This window comes from Acomys minous, assembly GCF_964271855.1.
Source record: "Acomys minous genome assembly, chromosome: 11".
NCBI lineage: Eukaryota > Metazoa > Chordata > Mammalia > Rodentia > Muridae > Acomys > Acomys minous.
This window is the reverse complement of record NC_140492.1, coordinates 89,117,720-89,137,774: the sequence shown is the minus strand read 5'-3', so window position 1 is coordinate 89,137,774 and position 20,055 is coordinate 89,117,720. Positions and strand designations below refer to the sequence as shown.

Here is a 20,055-nt window from a genome sequence, read left to right as displayed (position 1 = left end):
CCTGGAGATGTGACTCATTTTTATTGTGGAGGTTTTTTACCTACTTGGTTATGTTTATTCAACTTTATTTTTGCCAATAAAATATATTTTTCTTACCTCTTTTTCAGAAAGTTCGTTCTTTGTGTATAGAAAAACTTCAGATTTTTATATGCTAACAATATATCTTGTGATTCTGCTTAAGTTTCTTATCATATTTATAAGCTTTCTGGTAGAGTGTATAGATTTTGTTTTAAGAACAGAAACATGACATTTATAAATAGATATAAATTTACTTCTTGCTTTCCTATTTTTGCCCATTTTACATCTCTCTCTTTTCTTATTGCTTTCTCTAAGACTTTAAACAACATACTAAATGATAGGAGAAAGTGGACCCTTGTGTTGTTCCATAGTTTGGCGAAATGCTCTTGGATTTTCACCACTTAGTAGTATATTACTGGCTTTAGATTTGTGACATACCGTGATAGCTAGATAGGCATTAGCAGGTTTGAAGGCATTTTAGATTCAACCCTTCCCCCTCTAAAGACTTTCAGCTTTGGATCTCATCTCTAGTCTCCTTGGTAACAAGGCAATCTTAAGGAAGCAAAGAATTAAAATGCCACACGAAAAGAGGGAGGTATCAGTACTTGGTGAAGACCATTAAGGAAATGTAAGTCCTTCTCCTCTCTGGCCCTGGGTGGAAATATACACTGTAACCTGGCCAAAAACTGAGATTGAATTACACATTTCAGTCCCTTAGGTGAGTAGCTTATCCAACTGGCTCTAAGTTGGCTAGCACCAACAATGAGGAAAGCTGATTTACCTGAAGGTTTGCTAGGGTCATGATAATGACAATTAAATCATGTCTTTAATTAAAATATATGCATATTTACCCAGAATCCCCTTCCCCAATGCAACTACATATGCGGCTTCACTGCTCACTTTTCAGAGCTCTAACTCAAATGTATGATTTTCACTTTTCTCTCTTTACATGCCCTACAATGTTAGCTATAATACTATGCAATCCTACCCTAATATTCAGGGTCTTCTAACTTCTTCTCTAAATATCTTTCCCCTGTAGGATATTTCAGACCTCTAGTGATGAATTTGACTGCTATCCTGAACTTTATCTCAGAGAAGACGACTTTCTTTCCTCTTCACATCCACCTTGATAATTCCAGCAGGCACTGATATTTACAGCTTGCGTGAACTACTGTTATTTACTTTTCAAACTCAAATATAAAGGGCCTTCTGGCTTCTATCTTAGTCTTTTTTAAACAATTATTTTATCAATGGGTCTAACAGCTTGCAGTGCAACGCAATTCCCCAGTAATATATAACAGATGGCTGTATAATGTGTGAGTTCAGTGTAAAGATAGTATTTTCTTCATACTATTAGGCCAGTAGTGTATTTTATTTTTCTTTTATGTGGAGCAGTTCAAGAAGTATTGGTGTTCCTTATCATTGCTGGTACCATATATCATAAAACAAGCCCAAACCAATAAAGGAAAGAGAAAGAAAATTGCTTGTATCATCATGCTAAAGGAAGAAATAAACATCAACAGGAACTTCAGAAAGTACATTTTTGCATACTAAAGAACAAAGACCAACGAGGAAAAGTCAAACAGGAAATTAACAGAATTACAGACCAATTTCGCTTACAATCATCAACACAAAAATTCCCAATAAAATACTACAAACCAAATCCAAGAACACATGAAGAAGATCATCCGTCATGATCAAGTAGCTTCCCTATATATATACAAATTACAAATGGACTTAGAAAGAAATTAGGGAAACGATACCTTCAAAGTAGCCTCAAATGTAAGATATTTATATTAAGAGTAACTCTACTAAAGCAAGTAAAAGACATGTATAAAACAAAAACTTTGTTTTCAAAGATGGAACCTGAAGAACACACCAGAAAATGAAAAGATCTCTTATGCTCATGTATCTATGGGATTAACATAGTAAAATTGAACATCTTATTAAAAATAACGTACAGTTAAATGCAATCTCTGTCAAAATTCCAAGACTATTCTTCATATATATTAAGGAACAATTTCAACTTCATATAGAAAAAAAAAACAAACCATTGAGATGTAACAAGAATAAATTAATAAAAAAAAAAGGAAAAAAGGAAAAAAAAAGGAAATAGGTTGCAAACTATATAAAAAAAAAAAAGAAAAAAAAAAAACAAAAACAAATACAACAAAAACAAAAATAAAAACCCCAAAAGCCCAAGATAGCTAAAACAGTCTTAAATAAAAGATGCAAACAAAAAAAGTGCTGGAAGCCACATGACTTCTCTATACCAAGTTTTACTACAAAGGTATAGTAATAAAAACACACCATGGTATAAAAATAGACACACTGATAAATGGAATCAAACTGAAGATCCAAACACTCAGAAGTACACACTGAAAAAAAGGCAACGCGTTCAACAAATGGTGCTGGTAAAATTGTAGAAAAATGCAAATAAATCCATACTTATCACCCCAGGCACTACTCAACTGCAAATTGATCAAAGACCTTACCATAAAAACATATGCACTGAACCTGGGGAATAAATAATGAAGATGAGCTTTGAACTCATTGGCATAGGACACAACTCTCTGAACAGAACACCAGTAGTGCAAGGACTAAGATCAACAACATATAAATGTGACCTCAAAGAACTAAGAAGGTTCTTTAGGGCAAAGGACATTTTCATTTGGACAAGGTGACACCCTACAGGGTAGGAAGAATTTTACCAATGCTACATCTGATAAATAACTAACATCCAATATATAAAAATAACTCAAGAAACTAGATTAAAAAAAAAAACAAATAGTCCAGTTTAAAAATGGGTACAAACTGGGCATGGTGGATCATGCCTTTAATCAGGAGGCAGAGGCAAGAGAATCTCTGTGAGTTTGAGGCCAGCCTGGTCTAAATGTCCAGGACATCCAGGACTACAAGAGAAATCCTGTCTTTAAAGGCCAAATAAATAAATAAATAAATAAAAGTAAAAATAAATTGGGAGGAGTATAGATCTAAAAACAGAATTCTCCACAGAAGATATTCAAATGGCTAAAAAACACTCAAGGAAATGTTCAGCATCCCTAATCATCAGGGAAATACAAATAAAAAAAATACTTTGAGACTCCAAATTTATACCTGTCACAACAGTTAAAATCAATAACACAAGTGAAAGCTCATGCTGGCAAAGATGTAGAGAAAGGGAAACATTCCTTTATTACTAGTTGGAGTGAAAACCACTTTGGAAACCAATACTGTGGTTCCTCAGAAAACTGAGACCCAATCTACCTCAGCATCCAGCTAAACCACTCTTCAGCATATACCCAAAAAAAATGCTTCATCTTACCACAAGGACACTTGCTGAACCATTCTCACTGCTGCTCTTTTCATAATAGCCAGAAACTGTAAACAACCTAGATGACCCTCAATGAAAATATAGATAAAGAAAATTTGGTATAAATACACAATGTAGTTTTACTACTCAAATGTTAAAAACAATGAAATCATGTAATCAGCAGGCAAATGGATGTAACTAGAAAAAAAATTTATACAGTGCGAGGTAACCCAGACCCAGAAAGATAAACATGCTAAAGATTTACTTATATGCGAATATTAGCCATTAAATAAGTGATAACTGGGTAGTAATCTATAGATCCTGTGAGTAAGGAATACTCATGGATCTCTCTGGGAGGGGGAATAGAGTAGATTTTTTGGTGGAAAGGAGGCAGGAAGTATGGGAATGGAAGAAAGTGGGGAGGTGTCATGGTTTAGGGAGGGAATAGAACTGAGGGGAATTTGAGGCTTGGTATAGAAACCTAGTGTAGTGGAAACTCTGTATAATATATGAGGAAAATCCTAATGAAGTCTCCAAATACTACTAGAGATGGAGTCCCCACTGGCCATCCCTTGTCACCAAATGAAGCTTCCAATACTGGGACTGGGTTACTTCCAATTGACCTGTTGGCCAAAGGGGTCCCATGGGAAACCCCAAGCCGCCCAGGCTGTTGCCAAGATGATAGGTCACTCTTCAAAGTGACAGCAAAGCTCCATTGCTGAAGACAACACAAACGCAACTCACTGAACACAGAGGATAAGCTGCTGCCTACACAGAACCTTCAGCAATATGGTTTAGTGGTTTTGGTGTGGGAAGGTACTCTGTGGGCTACCAAAAAGAAAAGTAAACTCAGGTGCAAAACCTTCAATCTACAATCTTTCCTGCCTGCAAAATATGCTACTGTAATTGTGGCATACACCTTGTGGGAAGAACCAAGCAATGTCTGCTTTGACTTGAGGCCCACCAAACGAGATGGAATTGGTACATGAAACTTCTTTAGTGACAAAACAAACCCCCAGAGATTAGATAGTCCAGAGACCTAGAATAAAATCAAATACCACTGGGATAAAAAAAAAAAAAAGGTAACAATAAAAGGATTCTTAATGACATTCTGCTATTCCCATAGATAGTGCCTTACTCAGCCACCATGAGAGAAGCTTTCTCCTGCAGATGGTATCAAATACAGAGAGCTATAGCCACATTAAGCAAAGAGAAAAACCTTAAAACACACAGTGCTAGAACATATGTCTCCATCAAATCCCAACCCTAAGAGCTCCGAATCCTCAAGAAAGAGGATAAAGAACTAGGGGAAGTCCCAGAGGGCATGGAGGACAGCAAGAGAACAAGAACCTCCAATTGGGTAAAACGTAAAGACACTGAATAAGCATCCATATGAATGACACACATCTGCCCCAGGACCTTTGTGTATGTATTACAGCTTTCAGTTTAGTATTTTTATGGGACTTCTGAATGTGTGAGAATAGTGGATATCTGAATTTTGTGCCTAATTCGGGTTCTTTTCCTTTTTTCCATCAACTTCAGTGTGATGGTTTTTCTTTTAGCTTCTATATGTCTTTTATATTTACTAAATTTTTATATCTCTTAGAGCCTGTTCTTTTCTAATGAAAGACAGAAATGGAGTGGATCCGGATGAGATGGAGGTGCTATGGAGTCCATTGTGTAAATATACCTGTCTTTGTCTATTCTTCGGTTAAGGGACATCTAAATTGTTTCCAGATTCTGGCTATTACAAATAAAGCTGCTATGAATGTAGTTGAGCAAATGCCCTTTATGTACGGTGGAACATCTTTTGGGTATATGCCCAAGAGTGGTGTAGCTGGGTCTTGAGGTAACAGTATTCCCAATTTTCTGAGGAAGGGCCAGATTGATTTCCAAAGTGGTTGAATATGTTTGTGCTCCCACTAGCAATGGAGGAGTGTTCCTCTTTCTCTACATCTTCACCAGCATGTGCTGTCACTTTAGTTTTTTATCTTTGCCAATCTGATAGGTGTAAGATAGAATCTCAGAGTCATTTTGATTTGCATTTCCTTGATGACTTGAGCATTTCTTTAAGTGTTTCTTGGCCATTCAATATCTCTCTGTTGAGAATTCTGTTTGGCTCTGCACCCTTTTTTTAGTTGACTTATTTGGTTTGGTAGTCTTTCATTTCTTGAGTTCTTTATATATTTTAGATATTAGCCCTTTGTTGAATGTTGGGTTGATGAAGATATTTTCCCAATCTATATATTGTGCTCTGATGATAGTCTTTTTCCTTAGAGAAAATTTTCAGTTTCATGAGTTCTCAGTTTTTTTCAGATTTAAAAAGGTAATGAAGATAAAAAAAATGCTACTGTGACCTCGGTTCATTTCAGTGTGTTCAGTTCATCTCCGCAAAGTCTTTCATGACCATTAGTAGTTACTGTCATTTTTCATCCTTAGACTATCACTAATTTATTGTCCTGTCTCTGTAGATTTGCCTTTTCTGAACACCTTATATATATGGAATCATGCATTATGTGGTCCATTTTCCTTTTATTTTTTTGAATTATAAAATAATTATTTAATTTCTCCCTTTGTTTTCTTCTGTCCAAACAATTCCATATACCTTTTCTTAACCTTTCAAATTCATGGGATTTTTTATTACGTGGTGTTACATGCACGTGTGTGTGTGTGTGTGTGTGTGTGTGTGTGTGTGTGTGTGTGTGTATTCCTAGTAACAGTCTATATGATGATGCTTATGTGTATATGCTTACAGGGATGACCATCTGATATTTTATAAACAATGCTGTAGTCTTTCCTGGTGAAAGATCAATACATGGTCTATTTTGTCGGCAATTTTGTTTGGTATAATTTCTCAAGTTTTATCCACATTGTAACATATATTACTTCTACCTTCCTATTACCAGATATGGATTATTTTATATATTATATTTGCATACAATATTTTATGAACTTTGCATTTTTTCTTTTGGTTATCATAAAAAATGTTGCTATAAAAAATTTAACTATTTACTTTAAATAAAACGTCTTCTGAAACTCATATATAAAAAAATAGTGAAAGGTATAACTTTCTCCTAAGAGAGAGTCTAATATCTTCTTGTTTTTTTTTTGGTCAAGGAAGCTTTTTTGTTGATATGGTTTTAGCTCATACCAAGGACCTGTAGAGCAGTACTTTAGAATGCATTGAGCTCTAGTAATGCAATGCTTTCTTGCCTTTTCGGCAGTGGGTTAATGACTGCTATAGAATTTTTCCTACTATTGAAATTGGAGCTAAAATGAAGGACTTTATTTTCCCAATCATTAGGGCTTTCTTTAAAGGGAAATAGTGTGTCTATGTTTAGATGTTAATCAAGCAACAATGCAATATCCATTTTTGCACAGCTTGTCTCCTCAGGCTTTTTTCTCCCCCTTAATTGGAATGCCTTTATAGAACACAACTGACGTAAAAGAAAATAGACACGAGTAAATTTAAAAGGAAGACAGGGCCATTTACAGCTACTCTTTGAATTCTTTTCTTATCTTTTGGGTTGGGTTTTTTTTTTTTTTCCCAGAACTGGGCTTGTAGCTCAGGGGTAAAACAGAAGCTTAACATGAGGCACAAGTTCTGGATGTGATCTCATCACAAAATAATAACTAAACAAACAAAGAGTAAAGAAATAAACACACTTTAATTTGTGAATGTACAATCTTAATATTCATTTCTTGAAACCTTTAAAAATATAAGTAGAAGAAATAGATCCTTCGCAACTTCTGAAAAATGAAATACAGTCCAAATCAAATGTGATGGTCACATAGTAAAACTGCCACATATAGCAAACTGCTAACAGCCACGAGTTCATCTCGGCACCTGACAAAGAAATCCTCATGTCTCTCTCCAGAGATGGACTCTGGAAAGCGATGGAATAACATGTCTACATGACATGCCATCCATTCAAATATCTACACAGCTGTCACACCTTCTATGGTTCTTCACTTGTCTTTCATAGTCTCATTTATTTAATTATTTTTGTCATTGCAGCAGATTGGCCTAATGTTGAACAAATTCTCAAACTTGTGGAGATATTGTAAAATATTTACAAAAATGTGAATACTCTCCAATATGATTGAAGTAACAAGACATAAAATTGTGTCTTGTCTTAAAACTGCAGTCCTAGAAGAAAAAAAAATCTCATTTTGTATTAGCAACTAAAAGCATAAAGACTTAATTTTCTGTCCTTCTTCAGACACAGTGCCCTTAGGCTCTTCCTGGTCATGAACTAGGCTTGTGGGCAGGAGAACAGAAAGGCTCCGATAAGGAAACACGCTTGTGTTAAAAGTGAGATGGGACAGGAATATGTGTGCCCTGCAAGTATGTTAAAAGTATCTTAGAAGTGGAAAAGAAATGTGTTTGAACATAAGTGAACTCTTCAAGGTATTCTTCCAGCATTCAATTTTCTTTCAGTAAAGAATTCAAAATGGGTAAGGTCACAGGCACTTGATTAACATTCACAGACAGGAGAGGCACACATTCCTTCTTAGTAAAATGATTTCCTTGGTTCCCAAGACCAGGAGAACCTCTAGCCAAATAAAATATGAGATAGAAACACACAGCTTTTCCCATCAAGTGATGATTTTTAATTGTAAAGGATTGAAAAACAGCATAAAATGTTATTGTTGTTCTTTTCAATAACTAACCTTTGTTTAGAATTTGCATGTTAAAAATTAGCATTGTCTCCCAATGAGTGACTTTCATGCATTTTCAAATCAATTCTTTGTTATTCCCATTAAACTATGTAGGGGACGTGGGACTCAATCTTAATCTGGAGACCTGCAAGAGTAAGGATTGTTCCCTCCCTATTCTGTGCCTATATTGCCCCTGCACAAGTAGTGTTGTGACCCTCCTCCTCTGCACTTCTTGAGGCAGTCAAGTAGCCTAGCACCTGCAATTACTCTCCATGCAAATTCCCGGGAACTCAGCCCGAGCCAATGATGTTCACTCACCCAAAAACCACTACCTACTTCCCCAAGGTTTATACAAAACTTACTCCTCCCAAAAGAGAGCTGCATGATGGGAATATCTATGTCATTGAAAGCATCGTATCACTAAAAAAAAAAAAAAATCTGTTATCAGAGACAGAGATTCCCACGCCCTCCGCTAGCAGCACATGCCCACTGCCTAATCAAGATCCTGCAGCCCAGCTGGGCTTCATTCCTGGACACTTCAGTGTCTGAATGCCCCACCCCCATCCCCAAAGGGAAGAAGTAGATCCTAGGTTCCAGCATAACAAAATGAATCCATAGATTGAAAAATAGGAATCTAGGATGCAGAATAAATAAAGGCAACAGAGAAAGGTACAATTTAGAACAATAGATCTTCAAATGAAAGGCCTAGAGTACTATATTAAAATTTCCCCAGTGGATGTCCAGGTTAGTGTTTTGCACATCATTTTGATAATGAATTCAAACTTCATTAAAAACCAACTTTGAGTGGTTCTAGTGTCATGTTCTTGGGGTACCTTTGATAATACCGAAAAGAAGCAATACAGGAATAAAGGGGTGTGTAGGGCCTGTCCATCCCAGGACAAGCTGCCTTCTTGTTTTGCTATCAGTCTTTCCCCCATAAAGCTGGTAATCGGAGCAGACACCAATTTAAATCTTTCTAGAAAGTTCTCACTTCTCCTACATATGTTCTTTTAAAGATACCATGGTTTGCACAAAACATTCTAATTTAACAACTGCAGCTGATGAGCTACACTTTCATTTGAACTCATCTGCACAGTCAGCTCTGTCCTTGAATGTGGACTTTAGGGCCTGCCTCGCTTTCAGTTCTCTGGTGGCCCAGAGAGTCTTCTTCCACTTATACAATCATTGTTTTCTGCACTGTGTAATGCCTATTTCACATCCTTTCTCAGCTGCATTCCCAAGGGAAGGATCTCATCTGGAGGCCTAAGAAAGGAAAGATTATCTTTCAGGGGTCAAGAAAAGCTATTCAGGGATGCTGAACATACATCATTAAATGGAAGCTTGCAGCATTCCTAGTTCCCTTATTCAATATTTATGCAAAGCCATACAGAGCTTATTGTTGATCTATCATACCTAAGGACGTAATATTAATGTGTTGTCATAAATTCTGACTTGGCATTTATTATAGTTTTAGAGGAGTACCACTCTGCAGTCTTATAAAGAAAAATCAATTCATGTTATTTGCTCTAAGCATGGAAAGCTATATTCCTGAAAGACTGATTCTTAATTATGCAGGCATTACTTACATTATTCATAATTTTCAAATAATAAAACATAGGGTTATTTTCTCATAGCAAATGAGGTGATTCGTCAAATTATATGTTGAAAGAAAAAATTCTTTTTAATAGCATCAAAAGCTGACAGTTAAATTACCCCCAGTTTGTATATTCAAGCACAAGCAGAGAAATTCTGATCTAAAAATAATAGGTCGGGATTTATCACATACTTCAGTGATGTTATTAGTGACTGAATTGGTGGAAAATATTCAGAGGTGTAAGTGTTTGATCTCTGCTCAAGGCTTTTCAATTGAATATATGGAATAACTACATATGTTACTTAACTCCTAGATGGCACTTATTAGCATTTAGAAACTATTTTAAGAGCTTTGCATACAGCTATTTGTGGAGCATGTTTGATGTGTTGATCCATGTTTTACAGATGAGTAGCGTAAAGCACAGGGAAGGGAAGCAATGCACAGCCAACCAGAGGTATCATGGGATGTTGGTCTTAGAAACTCTGAGGAAAAAAAAAACCCAGGTAACTTGAGCCCCTTACAGAAAATGGCATAGCATTGGCTTACTACTTAGGTACACTCCTCCTATAGTTCCAGACCTTTAGATGACCCACACTGATGCTGGCAATGCGATGCAAACAACCGTCCAGCTTCTCCTTCAGAGACTGATAGGAAGAAAATGTCTGGACGTGCTTAGCACATTTACCTTGTTATGCAGTTTCTATTCATGGCTGCAGCATGTCGTGGATGTAGAACTTGGATGTTTCTACTTGCAACAGACTACGAACAGAAGGGTCAATGCTTGGAAATCAGACTTGCTCTTCTTAACCACAACATCAGGAAGGATTTCTTTTAAGAAAAGGTCCTTTCAGTTAGCTAACTATCACAGTATTCCATGAAAGTTCGCTCAGGTAGGTAACAAATGCCAGGATTATGCTATATATTGTGTTTCAGGTTCAACTCCTGTTTCCATATATTCCAATTTATGCAAAGTGGAACACTAGTACTATATTGTGGAGAAAGCCTCGAGTGACTTTTATAATAGCTATTCGGCCATCGACCAAGAGTCTAGTCTTTACATTATCACAGATTTACTTCCTCATTTAACCCTGAGATTTATTTAAGATCACCTTTTGATTTGTAGGTTATGATCTATAAATGTTTCATATGTACATGTACATGTAGTATTAGATAGTATAAAAGTGTGGCAATATTAATGAATAAAAATGTCCTTATCAGTCTGAATAAATTATAATAAAAAAGACAAAAATGCCCTCATCATCAGTTTATTGGCTAACCACATAAAAATATTACTGGCTCAAATTGTACAATGCTTCCCATATGATGACAATGCAACTCTGCCTGTCTAGTTATGAGGTGTGAATTTATCCACAACAGTGTGGATCAAAAAAAAAAACCATTTTGGTGACTCTCTATAGCTGAATAATTAATGACATCAGAGCTTGCGAATAGAGGCTGTTGTGTAATGTACCCAGTTTTTCTGTTGTCCTGGAAACTAGAGGCACTGATTAAAAGAAGGAATTGATGTGTAGATGCTGAGTCCTTGGAAATACTTTCAGCTATTCTGAAGATGGGTAACACTAATAAACTTTGTGCCCAAATGCTCTCTATGGTGAAAATGAAATACTTGAGCCCCAATTTTGCTGTGATGATCTAATAAGGTAAATATATAATGTGGCTGTATCAACATGCTAGATAGAGACATTTGGCATAATTACCACAGAAAATATGTAAGGGATCAAATGCCCTTATTATGGTTCTACAATTTTCTGAGTAATTAAGTTGTAACCCCTTCCTTTTATTTTGTATCCTGTGACTGAAATCAAGATACTAAATATGACTTGTTATCTATTTAAACTTACTATATATTTTATTTTCAAAGGGCAAGATTGCACGATCTAGAATATATCTAGGCCTAACTCTTTCTCATAATAAGACTCATTTTAAAAGTTATATATTGCCACTGCACATTAAAAAATATAGAGGTGTGGCATTGGTGGTATGGTGGTAAGCATAGCTGTTTTCCAAGAAATATGGATTACAAAAGCTGCCTTCACATTAATACTTTGATATATATATATGACAATCAATTTTCTGAGAGGACAAAGTTACCTTGAAATGTCACCTTGTTTTTCTTTCGCTTCACGGAGTGCTAAATAAACTTTGACAAACACTGCTATCTACTTCCAATTCCTCAACAAAGCAGTGACATCTTCACCTTTATTTCAATAATTCTTAAGCTTTGCCTCCATAATTCTCAAAGCAAATACCATCCCAATAACCTGTAGCTGGTGTCAATTAATTTTGTGTAAAATGTCATAACAGTTTCTAATGTTTACAATAAATTAATTCCTGTCAAAAATATTTTTTCAAAATCTTACTAATGTCTTTTTTGCTTCGTCCCATCATTTGTACTACCAATGCTATGAAGTAAAGTCTCTCACCAACCAAAATAGCCTTTCTTGCCACTTAGGTGATGTTAATGAGTGTGTCATTTCTGCCACTACCTGACCTTCCTAGTTGACCTCAGCTTCTCCATAATCAATGCATTTTTGAACGTCATTAAGATTTCTTTGATTAAATGTCAACTTCTTCACATAGTCGTAACTTCAGAGGCTGGTCCTTCCTTATAGTCATCCTCAGACACACAGGGTTCTGTATCCATATGGGCTTATTAAGTGCCTTTTAGAATATTTATTTATCATTATAACAAGACTTTAAGTGAAACAAAAGGAAACATAATTTATGTTATTTAATTATGCTTCATAGCAATCTGTTTTTTAATCAGCCAATGCACATTTTTTTGTTTCTTTTATACAAACAAATAACTGCAAATGGATAACAACTTTCACGAAGTAGACTTAAATCTGCTCAGATTCTTTTCAATTGAAAACCACTATGATAAGCTTCTTAGCCTTCTTATGTAACTCTTACGATATATTTTTCTTTTTGATACAGGATTTTGTTTTGTAGCCCAACCTGGTTGTGAATAGGACATCTTTCTACATCTCCATTTGATGGAGCTATTTTTTTTAGGCTTTATATTGACAGTATCTACAAACCAATGTATACATTTATCAATGGTTCATACTGACAAAGCCCTTTGAGAAATTCAACTTTAAGATGCACCTGTTATAAAAAAAAACTTTTAGTAAGATAATAAATAGGTCCCAATGCCCTCTTCTATGATGCTCCCATCTTTGTAACATAAGACCGTTACTCATTAAATTAAAGCTCTCAAATGTAGCCTCTCACAGGCTGTGTTTGAAAAGTGCTCAACATTTGTATTTTCTCTATATTACTACTGTTAGAAGAAGAGATAGATCATCTTTGAAATGCAGCTGCAACCGTGAATCCAGTTACTGTGGCTGACACTGGTAAGCACAATAAGAGACTAGAAGAAGTCATAGACATTCATTCAGGGACAACAAGGCAGATCAACAAGTAAAGTCTGATATCCTGGGTTGCTGCCTAGAAACCAAGTGGAAGGAAAAGACAGACTTCCAAAAGCTGTTCTCTGATGTACATATGTGTTCTGTGATTTGTGCATTGCATGTCCACATTCTCTCTCTCTCTCTCTCTCTCTCTCTCTCTCACACACACACACACACACACACACCCACTAATTCATTGATCAATTAAAATAAAAATATAAAATCAGTTTAGCTATGCCACAGAACTATGATACATACACATTATTAAAATCCAAAAAAATTGAAATTATATGTTAAGCAGAAAAAAGCTCATTAGTACGTACAATCCCTTTGGCATGACACACAGGAAGTATGCATCTTCAATTAACAACACACACAAAAAAAACTAATTTCAGAACAAAAGACAGTACAAATTCAAGCTTCACCAATAAATGGGTCTTATTTTAAACTAGAAAACAACAGATTTCTGTATTCAATAATAATAATAATGTACATTGATGCTTTACTTTGATTTTCCTATCAGTGAATATATAATTTCTAGAGCTAGCCATTTGTAAACTGGCAGATTATAACTATTATGACTAATTACAAATTAGATACTTAAAATAAGTGACTATGTTCAAAGGTATGTTACAGACACTTTTATAGGTTTAAAACACACATATAACAATTATTGTATTTTTCACATAATTAAATAGTCCTTTGTTTATATAAATATATATTTAATTACTGTTTTTTAGAAAATTAAGTAAATATAATAATAGTAATAATTATGATCATAAAGACAATTCTCTTAAACCCTAGTTGACAAGGAAATTTTGTCAATCATCTCACAATGTTATCAGTTTTGTTAGAAACTATTTTAGACCATGAAGAATATCTAGCTTTCATTGTCATATAACATGAATTTAATTATGTATTAAGGGGAGAACCTGGCAAATATTAATAATCTTTTTTACTATAAATATTACGCTAAAGTTTATAGAACCATAATTTGGCAATCAAATTTTGTAAATCTAAAAATAGCCTCAAACCACATAGATGTACGTGAGGTTTGTTATTATTCTGGTCTTTCAGTCACTAGCCAGAAGTCTTTCAAGCAGTCTGACGGGTATACTACTTTATATTCTGGCACCAGTCACATTCAGACAGATGAGCATGAATATGGTTATTCACCGGACATCAAATGCATACTCAGCTTGTATTTTTTTTCCAATTTCTACAGTGGTCTTCCCATTTCTAACCATTGTTTTTCACAATGATGTAGGAACAATAGAACAGCTTGGAAATGATGAGCTTAGAGGTTCAGAAATTAAATAGAATCTTACTCTGCATTAGGAAAAGAATGCCAATTACAAAGTGAAAATAGGTTTGGCTGGAATGAGTCAAAAGGGGAAAGTGTAGGGTAGCTGTGAACTGAAGGCCATTATGTATCTTTCCCTACTAGTAGAAAAGAAGACTATTTAGATGCTAACCAGCTTGGGAGGACACAGAGGCAGAAACTGGGTCATGATGTGTTTCTATGAACAGCACCCAACAGAATGTTTATATGATATGCTTTTTCCAAAAATGTTCTAGGTATCATAATACTACCAGATTCTAAATCTGATTGTTTCAATGGACTGCATTCAATCTCAATATTATCACATATTTCGTTTGCCCATTTAATAGCTTATTTATAGTACACAACTATATTTTTAACTATTGTTTGTGTTGTTATGACACAATCACCTGAATGGAAAATTGAACTGTGCTCAAATTCTTCTTTCACCTACCCTCCTGTCTCCACATTTTTATTTATCTTGGTCCTTATCTGAGAACTTCTCTTAGTTTCCTATTGAAAGCTAACTTCACAATCTTTCAAACAACCCATCTTGATACTTGAAGACAAAGCCTATATTTTAACAGGCATATGGTCTGTAGACGTAATAGATACACAAATATTTGGTGAATGAATGAATAATAAATAATATGTTCAAGAATATTTGCTTTAGTAATTGAAAAAGTCTACTAATTATTAAGTGTAGACACTCCCATCTGTCCATATTTTAATGACCAAATGCACAATGTATGCTTGACATCCTAAAGTGTATCTAGAGATTCTCTGAGATTCCATATTCGGAATGAATGCTAAATTTACTTTTTACGGGGGGTTTTATTTGTTCACAATTTCTGGTATGCCAGAAATGGTATTCTGTTGACCAAGAGCACTTATTGCTTTTCCAGAAAACCAGAGTTAAGTTCCTAACACCTACATTAGAGGTTTGTACTTGTTTGGACCTCCAGTGTCAGATGATCTAAACAATCCCCTCTTCTGGCCTATGCAGGTACAGATGCCATGCACACATGTACACATCCCCTACACCCATGTACCCTACATTAATAAAGAGGTAAATAAAATTAATCACTTTTATAAAGAAAAGGGAAATAGTATTTCACTGTTTTTCCCCCCAAATAGTCAATGAATCCACTGTATACGTTGCTCATTGTATCCTTTAAACTCAAACTCTGAGTGTTTTTTTTTTCACCATATGGAGAGTTACTGTCTCCTCATTTTAGAAAATCATTGCTGCCTGATTAACTATATTGCTGCCACCCTCCTCCCCTGATCCATCAACTGAATCTGTTTCCATACTGCAGCATCATACTTGTCACTTCCTGTCAATCATCTCTGTTTTTTTTTTTTTTGGTAAAAACTACAAATTTGTTAATGAGCTTATTTCTTATCCCTTGTTTTCAAGCTATTGTGTCTTTCATTTAGTGTCTCATCTTCTAGGTTAAAATTATTTTACAGCTATTTTTAGATGTTACAGTTTCGATTAATACATAAATTCTCTGACATTCACTTATCATAGAGCTTTCTACTTATAGATTCATGTACTTACGCTAGTATTTTTATTTAATACCTATCTATCCATAGTTATCAGCTGTCTTTTACTTATCCTTTTACAATAAAATTAGATATCTCTCCATGAGTTTAACATTCATCTCCATTATTAAGTAAGCAAGTCCTCAATAAGTATGTGACTATGAATGAAGGAAAATTAACACTTTATTATTGATTAATTAATTGATGGGTTGATTGGAGTTATGGGACTATAATGCTGATATTTCCTAAAATAAGCATGAGTTGATCTGAACTTAGCCATAAAATTATAATTTTTCTTAAAGGATCAATCCTTTGGTTTTTTATTTATTTTATTTTGACTTTATCAATGTAGTATGTGGCTGTGCTTATGTTTGTTCCTGCTAATGTTTTTTAAATATTCTAATAGAATACACAAAGTTGTGCTATATAATTAGTTTAAAAGTTGCTACTATTTCCTTAATAATATATACACTTACACTGTTTATTATAAATAGAAAATTTCTTTATATTTAGAATATGTAAACATCCAGTTTCACATTGCCATCTAGGAATAAGAGCCAGTTATTCACTGGGAAGGAATGTGGGCACAGCCACATGGAGTTCTCTCTACAAGTGAGCTGGAGCAGGAGAAAGCATGCACGGCCCATCTATCCAAAAGCATCTTATACCCATCAGAATGGCTAAGATCAAAAACTCAACTGACACCACATGCCGGCAAGATTGTGGAGAGAGAGGAACACTCCTCCATTTCTGGTGGGAATGCAAACTAATACAGCCACTTTGGAAATCTATCTGGAGCTATCTCAGAAAACTGGGAATAGGGCTTCCTCAAGACCCAGCTATTCCACTCCTTGGAATATACCCTGAAGATGCTCTAGCACACAACAAGAACATTTGCTCAACCATGTTCATAGCAGCCTTATTCATAATAGCCAGAACATGGAAACAGCCTAAGTGTCCCTCAGTAGAAGAATGGATAAAGAAACTGGTACATTTACACTATGGAATACTACTCAGCTATTAAAAACAAGGAATTCCCAAAATTTATGGATAAATGAATTGAACTAGAAATGATCATAATGAGTGAGTTCACCCAGAAGCAGAAAGAGTCAAATGGTATATACTCACTGATATCTGGACAGTAGCCCAAGGGGCATGTCCCATGAAAGTTTTCACTTACCAGGAAAGTGGAACAGAGGGGAAGACTTTCTATTGAGACTCTAGAATGGGGAAATAGAAGGATCCAGAGGGTCCTAGAAACCTACAAGTAGAACATTATGATGGGCAGATCTGGGCCTGGGGTCCTGCTCAAACTATGGCACCAGCAAGGACAATAAGTGTAGCAATCTTTAAACCCCTACCCAGATCTATCCAATGGACAGGATTTTCTCCACAGTTGAGTGGAGATTGGGGACTGACTTTCCCATGAATTCTGGTGTCCCATATTTGTCCATGTCCCCTGGATGGGGAGGTCTGGTGGCACTCAGAGGAAGGACAGCAGGCTACCAAGAAGTGACTTGATACCCTATGAGCATATACAGGGGGAGGTAATCCCCCTCAGTCACAGTCATAGGGGAGGAGAGTAAGGGGAAAGTGAGAGGGAGAAATAGGAGGATACACAGGATGGGATAACAATTGAGATGTAATGTTAATAAATTAATAAAATATATTTAAAAAAAGAAATCGTAGTATCTTGAAGAGGTTAAAATATATGTATGTAAAAATCTAAGTGTGTAAGGAGAGGAGAACAAGAGAGAGAGAGACAGAGAGAGAGACAGAGAGAGAGAGAGAGAGAGAGAGAGAGAGAGAGAGAGAGAGAGAGGAAGCTATATAAAAGTTAAGTTCAAAGCATATCCTGTTATTTAATGAATGAATTCCGAAAGCCTGAGAGACATCATTGAGGAATTAGAGGATGTGAGTGAGGATTGACAGCAAAAATGGGGAAGTATTCTGAATTTATTTGACACTAGATGTTTTGGGAGGGGAGATAAAAGTACACAGTTGGAGTAGAAGGTCTTTTGAATTGAGTAGCATGGAGAACCTCAGATGGGTTTTGGCAAAATACTAAAGTCTGAGATAAAATCATGACAGAATTTTTCTAGATGTGCATTTTACATTACCTTTTGCAGACTGTAGAATCATAAACACAAATGTAACTTTAAAGCTTGACACTGAATCAGAATTTGACATATTTTTTTAAATTTTTCCCTTCCTTTCCTCCCTCCAAACCCTGACATATATCCTGACCTTACTCTCCTACAAGTTCAAGGCCTCTTTTTCCATTGTTATTGTATGCATATATGTGCATATGTATGCGAATGTATCCCTAAATATAATCTGTTTAGGCTGAAAATGCTATCTATATGTATGTTTTCAAGGCGTATTACTTGGCAATGGACAGCCAGTTGACGTGCTCTTCCCTGGGACAGACCAACACCATGATATTAGCTTTTTCCCATTGCCTGTAGTTCTTTGTTTAGGGTAGAAGCCTCATGGGCTTTCCAGAATAATTGCAACAGAACTATGAGTAAGTTCAGAGTTTTTCCCTGTGAAATAAAAAGGTGCTGACCTGCACTCCTTGTATATTCAGGTAATTAATTTTATACCTTATCAAATCTCTGATCGTGTTGAAGACCAGATAGTTCAGTTTTACACTTAAGCTTAGTTGTTCAGGGGTTAAGATGCTTTTAGATCTATATAGATCTTTTAACTTGATAATGATGAGATATGATAGATATTGATTAACATTCAGAATTTTAGACTCAGCAAGATAGGAAAAATTTTTTCTTCAAGGCTTCCAAATACAAATGGCTGAAACACCATGAATGTAAATTTATATAATCTCTCATTGGTTTGTGGTTCTCCTTGCTGTAGGTAGTTTATTGTATATATATATATATATATATATATATATATATATATATATAATATAAATTTATGTAAAAAATTTTAAAAATCAGAATATTCTGAAGCAATGGTGGTAACCCTTGTGTTCTAATTGCAATCTATTTCATTGGATCTCACTTGTACCTGTAGCATTAATACTTTTAACTATTTTTAGCATTTTCTCATATTATTCCTGACTGTTTAGCATAAAATATTAAAAATAAGAATATGAAAATAAATATTATGCATAATTAAATAAAATATTAAATGTGTAAGTAAAATATAGTGATGTTCATACCTCTATGTTTTTGAAGGTATTGCCTTAAAATGTCCACTTTTCTATTCTTGTTTTTTTTAATATATAAAAGTCTCATCATTCTTTATACTTTCTGTTCTATTTCTACCAAATATAGAGAAACAGTAATTACAAAATATCTCAGGTAGATTTTAATAGAAAAGACAGGGAGAGGTTCAAATATTTGGTTTTACATTGTAAAAATATGTTAAACTCTAAAGTGGGCATGATACTAAAAGAACTATTAATTAGTATTTTTACTCACTAAATATCCAGTATTACCTTAGTATATGCTAGAAAATACAGGCTTAAGAAAGATAGTATAGGAATGAAAATAATGCACTTGTTTTATGAAAGTATCTAATCAAAAATTATTTTATCCTAAACTTTAACTCTTTTTATCAAACGATTTTAAAGGACTGGGAAGATTGTTGCACTTACCAACCTCCACAACACTAGAGCAGTTGGGATCTGTGAAGCCGTCTGGACACTCACAGGAAAAGGAATCATCAGCCAATCCCGACAGACAGATGCCACCATTTTCACATGGATTGGGGTTGCAGATATCACCTGAGGAACAAAAAGTCAGGCTTTGACTTCTTATGTCTGTTTTAGGATTGTTTCAGTTGGTTCATGGTTTCACTCATGCAGACCAGGCACGGCCTAGATTCCCTAGTGAATCAATCCAATAAATCCCCTCTGTCCAGTTACACAACTTTTCTTTGTAAGTTTTTGGTTACTCTTTCTAATATGCTGAAATATTTTTCCAGATATTTAGAATTTGGAAATGGCACTTGCCATTTGTTAATGTACTCACATTAACAAGAGGATGTTAATAGGCTTAAAGGTACCAAAGGACTAAAAACAGACATTGAATTTCCATTGCTCTTTTCCAACTAACTCCAGGTGAATGTCAGTGTATTTATTGAGCTTCTCGTACCGACAGAAATACTGAAGATCCAGAGACGAACTGCAACCATCTGT

General features: G+C 35.1%; 1 protein-coding gene across 2 annotated transcripts in view; it reads right to left on the bottom strand.

Annotated features, from left to right (window-relative positions):
* EDIL3 (EGF like repeats and discoidin domains 3) overlaps positions 1-20,055 on the bottom strand; it is a 460,517-nt gene that overhangs the window by 313,392 nt on the left and 127,070 nt on the right. For both annotated transcript variants that reach the window (XM_084802296.1, XM_084802295.1), the window contains exon 2: positions 19,513-19,641. In XM_084802296.1, the coding sequence (XP_084658422.1) occupies positions 19,513-19,641 (129 nt within the window). The remainder of the gene's footprint in view (positions 1-19,512; positions 19,642-20,055) is intronic.